The sequence below is a fragment of the Lepisma saccharinum genome, chromosome 3 (genome assembly GCF_977018435.1).
Source record: "Lepisma saccharinum chromosome 3, izLepSacc3.1, whole genome shotgun sequence".
Lineage (NCBI taxonomy): Eukaryota > Metazoa > Arthropoda > Insecta > Zygentoma > Lepismatidae > Lepisma > Lepisma saccharinum.
In genome coordinates, this window is record NC_139231.1 from 50,519,723 (window position 1) to 50,523,718 (window position 3,996).

General features: G+C 36.8%; 1 protein-coding gene across 1 annotated transcript in view; it reads left to right on the plus strand.

The window, feature by feature from the left end:
- The first annotated feature begins 375 nt into the window (after window positions 1–375).
- Window positions 376–3,996, plus strand: part of LOC145985533 (synaptic vesicle glycoprotein 2B) — a 58,844-nt gene continuing 55,223 nt past the window's right edge. Inside the window, exon 1 of the mRNA XM_083119603.1 lies at window positions 376–727. Within this exon, the coding sequence (XP_082975729.1) occupies window positions 376–727 (352 nt within the window). The remainder of the gene's footprint in view (window positions 728–3,996) is intronic.

Genomic DNA, 3,996 nt, shown 5'->3' on the forward strand with positions numbered 1-3,996 from the left:
CAATTGTGGGAGAGTTTTGTCCAGCCTCTCAGTGTGATTTCAGGCACAGGAATTTGGCAGTTGGGATTCAATCCGCAGCAGGCAGCCCTGATTATTTCAGCAGAGACAGCAATCAAGGTAAATAAATATTTGCTGCAAGTGTAAATTGCATGTTTTCCGACAAGAGAGCCTGAAAAATACAGGAACATAAAATCAATAAAACATCTCATACACCCAGATCATTGCAGCTTGTCCTATATTATAGAGGTGTGTTTAGAATACAATTATATTCTGTCTGTAATATCTGAATTGATGGCAACAACAAAATTCAACTACCCAAAAATATTGAACCGTGAAAAATATGTGTGTCCTGTAAATACAACAGATGAATGGGTCATGACTGATAACCTGGATGGGTCCCACATAGGCCTTGTGTATGAGCAGGGATCACCCCATGTGATTTGCAGCAGGAAAAAATACAATATTGCAACCAACCCGGACAATTATGCAGAAACAAACCACCCTGCAAAGCAGAAATTGTTCAAACTTATCAATGCCGGTCTGGGAGACATAATTGTTGTACATGGCGAGGTGATAGGGCCCAGCATCAAATCTTACATTCCAGAAGGTTCACAGGTTTATGTCTATGACATTTGCAATGCAACAACAGGGCTGTTCCTGAGACCCTACACCAAGACTCTCAACCTATTGGAAGAAGCAGGGTTCAATCATGTTGTCAGGGGAAAAGGTGTGCACCCTGATAAAAAATTCTGGGAGAGCATAGAATCTGCAAAATCAATCCTGTTCCCACACCTGAATCAAATAAAAGGATTTGTGTTCTGTCATAATACCGCCCAGCCTGTTGTATTGGATTTTAAATTCCATGAAAACATGTTCAAATACAAATCCCAGTGGTTTATAAATTATGTGAGTCCCGGGGCAACAGAAACAAGAGCATTGCCACAGAACCTCATGTGTTGTTGAGGTTGCAATGCACGAGGTCAGGAATTACATGAACATGTTTTTCACAGGGTCAAATTGTGAGATGATTTGTAAGTAATAATATTTACACTTGCATATTTAGACACTTGTACATATTCACAATGTATATGGACAGCAAATTCAAATATCCAAAAATATTGAGCAGGGATGAGTATGAACATCATATAAATGTTGAGGATGAATAGGTCATGACTGACAGCATGGATGGGAACCATATACATTTTCTATACAACAAAAAATCCAACACAGTGCAGGGCTTCACTGATGCCCTAGACATTTGCCCTAAAATTCCCAACTTGTTCAGTGTTGTCAATGCCAATGATGGGGACACAATTATTGTTTATGGTGTGGAGGTGGGGTTGAAGAAGAACATATTTTCCCTGTCCGAGGGATTTAAAGTATATGTTTATGACATCTTCAATACAACAACAGGCATGTTCCTGAGACCCTACACCAGGGCTCTTGATATATTAAGAGAGGCAGGTTTTGAGAATGTGGTCACGGGAAGAACAGTGCATGTAACACCTCAATTCTGGGCGGGAATAGAATCTGAGAAATCAATTATGTTCCTTCACCGGGATCATATAAAGGGATTTTTGTTCCATCACAATAATTCCCAGCTTGTTGTTTCTGAGCACAAGAATATTTTCAAGTATAATACACAGGGGTATAATGTTGAGAAGCATTGTATTATCAGGAAGGTAATATTGTAATAGCATTTATAAAATATTTATTTGGTGCAATTAACATTATAAAATATAGTTTAGGTGCAATTCTTATTATTCTTGTTCTCGATATAAGTGATGAATATGCTCTGTGAATGTTGTACTCTTATCCTCTGTAGAGGCTCCAAGACTAAACCGGGCACAATGTTGAGATCAAGCTCTGAGCACTGTATTATCAGGAAGGTAATATTGTGACAGCATCTAGAAAATATCAACTTGGTGCAATTCTCACTATTCTTGTTCTAGATACAAGTGATGAATGTTTTGATATTTACATGCTCTGTAAATATTGTACTCTTATCCTCTGTAGAGGCTCCAAGACTAAACCGGGCACAATGTTGAGAAGTACTGTATTATAAGGCAATGCAAGAATTGATTTGTTCTTGCCCTATCAGGAAGGTAATATTGTAATAGCATCTAGAAAATATCTACTTGGTGCAATTAATATTATAAAACATAGCTTAGGTGCAATTCTCACTATTCTTGTTCTCGATACAAGTGATGAATCTGCTCTGTGAATATTGTACTCTTATCCTCTGTAGAGGCTCCAAAACTGAACCGGGCACAATGTTGAGAAGTACTGTATTATAAGGCAATGCAAGAATTGATTTGTTCTTGCCCTATCAGGAAGGTAATATTGTGACAGCATCTAGAAAATATCTACTTGGTGCAATTCTCACTATTCTTGTTTTAGATACAAGTGATGGATGTTTTGATATTTATATGCTCTGTAAATATTGTACTCTTATCTTCTGTAGAGGTTCCAAGATTGAATCGGGCACAATGTTGAGAAGCACTGTATTATCAGGAAGGTAATATTGTAATAGCATCTAGAAAATATCTATTTGGTGCAATTAATATTATAAAACATAGCTTAGGTGCAATTCTCACTATTCTTGTTCTCGATATAAGTGATGAATCTGTTTTGTAAATATTGTATTCTTATCCTATGTAGAGGCTCCAAGACTGAACCGGGCACAATGTTGAGAAGCACTGTATTATCAGGAAGGTAATATTGTAACAGCATCTAGAAAATATCTACTTGGTGCAATTAACATTATAAAACATAGCTTAGGTGCAATTCTCACTATTCTTGTTCTCGATACAAGTGATGAATCTGCTCTGTAAATATTGTACTCTTTTCCTCTGTAGAGGTTCCAAGATTGAACCGGGCACAATATTGAGATCAAGCTCTGAGCATTGTATTATCAGGAAGGTAATATTGTAACAGCATCTAGAAAATATCTACTTGGTGCAATTCTCACTATTCTTGTTCTCGATACAAGTGATGAATTGTGAATGTTGTACTCTTATTTTCTGTAGAGGTTCCAAGATTAAACCGGGCACAATGTTGAGATCCAGCTCTGAGCACTGTATTATCAGGAAGGTAATATTGTGACAGCATCTAGAAAATATAAATTTGCTGCAATTCTCATTATTCTTGTTCTATATACAAGTGATGAATTTGCGCTGTGAATGTTGTATTCTTATCTTCTGTAGAGGCTCCAAGATTAAATCGGGCACAATGTTGAGAAGTATTGTATTATAAGGCAATGCAAGAATTGATTTGTTCTTGCCCTATCAGGAAGGTAATATTGTGACAGCATCTAGAAAATATCTACTATGTGCAATTCTCACTATTCTTGTTCTATACAAGTGATGGATGTTTTGATATTTACATGCTCTGTGAATATTGTACTCTTATCCTCTGTAGAGGCTCCAAAACTGAACCGGGCACAATGTTGAGAAGTACTGTATTATAAGGCAATGCAAGAATTGATTTGTTCTTGCCCTATCAGGAAGGTAATATTGTGACAGCATCTAGAAAATATCTACTTGGTGCAATTCTCTCTATTCTTGTTCTAGATACAAGTGATGGATGTTTTAATATTTACATGCTCTGTAAATATTGTACTCTTATCCTCTGTAGAGGCTCCAAAACTGAACAGGGCACAATGTTGAGATCCAGCTCTGAGCACTGTATTATCAGGAAGGTAATATTGTAATAGCATCTAGAAAATATCTATTTGGTGCAATTAACATTATAAAACATAGCTTAGGTGCAATTCTCACTTTTCTTGTTCTAGATACAAGTGATGAATCTGCTCTGTGAATGTTGTACTATTATCCTCTGTAGAGGCTCCAAGACTAAACCGGGCACAATGTTGAGATCAAGCTCTAAGCACTGTATTATAAGGCAATGCAAGAATTGATTTGATTTTGCCCTATCAGGAAGGTAATATTGTGAGCATCTAGAAAATATCAACTTGGTGCAATTCTCACTATTCTT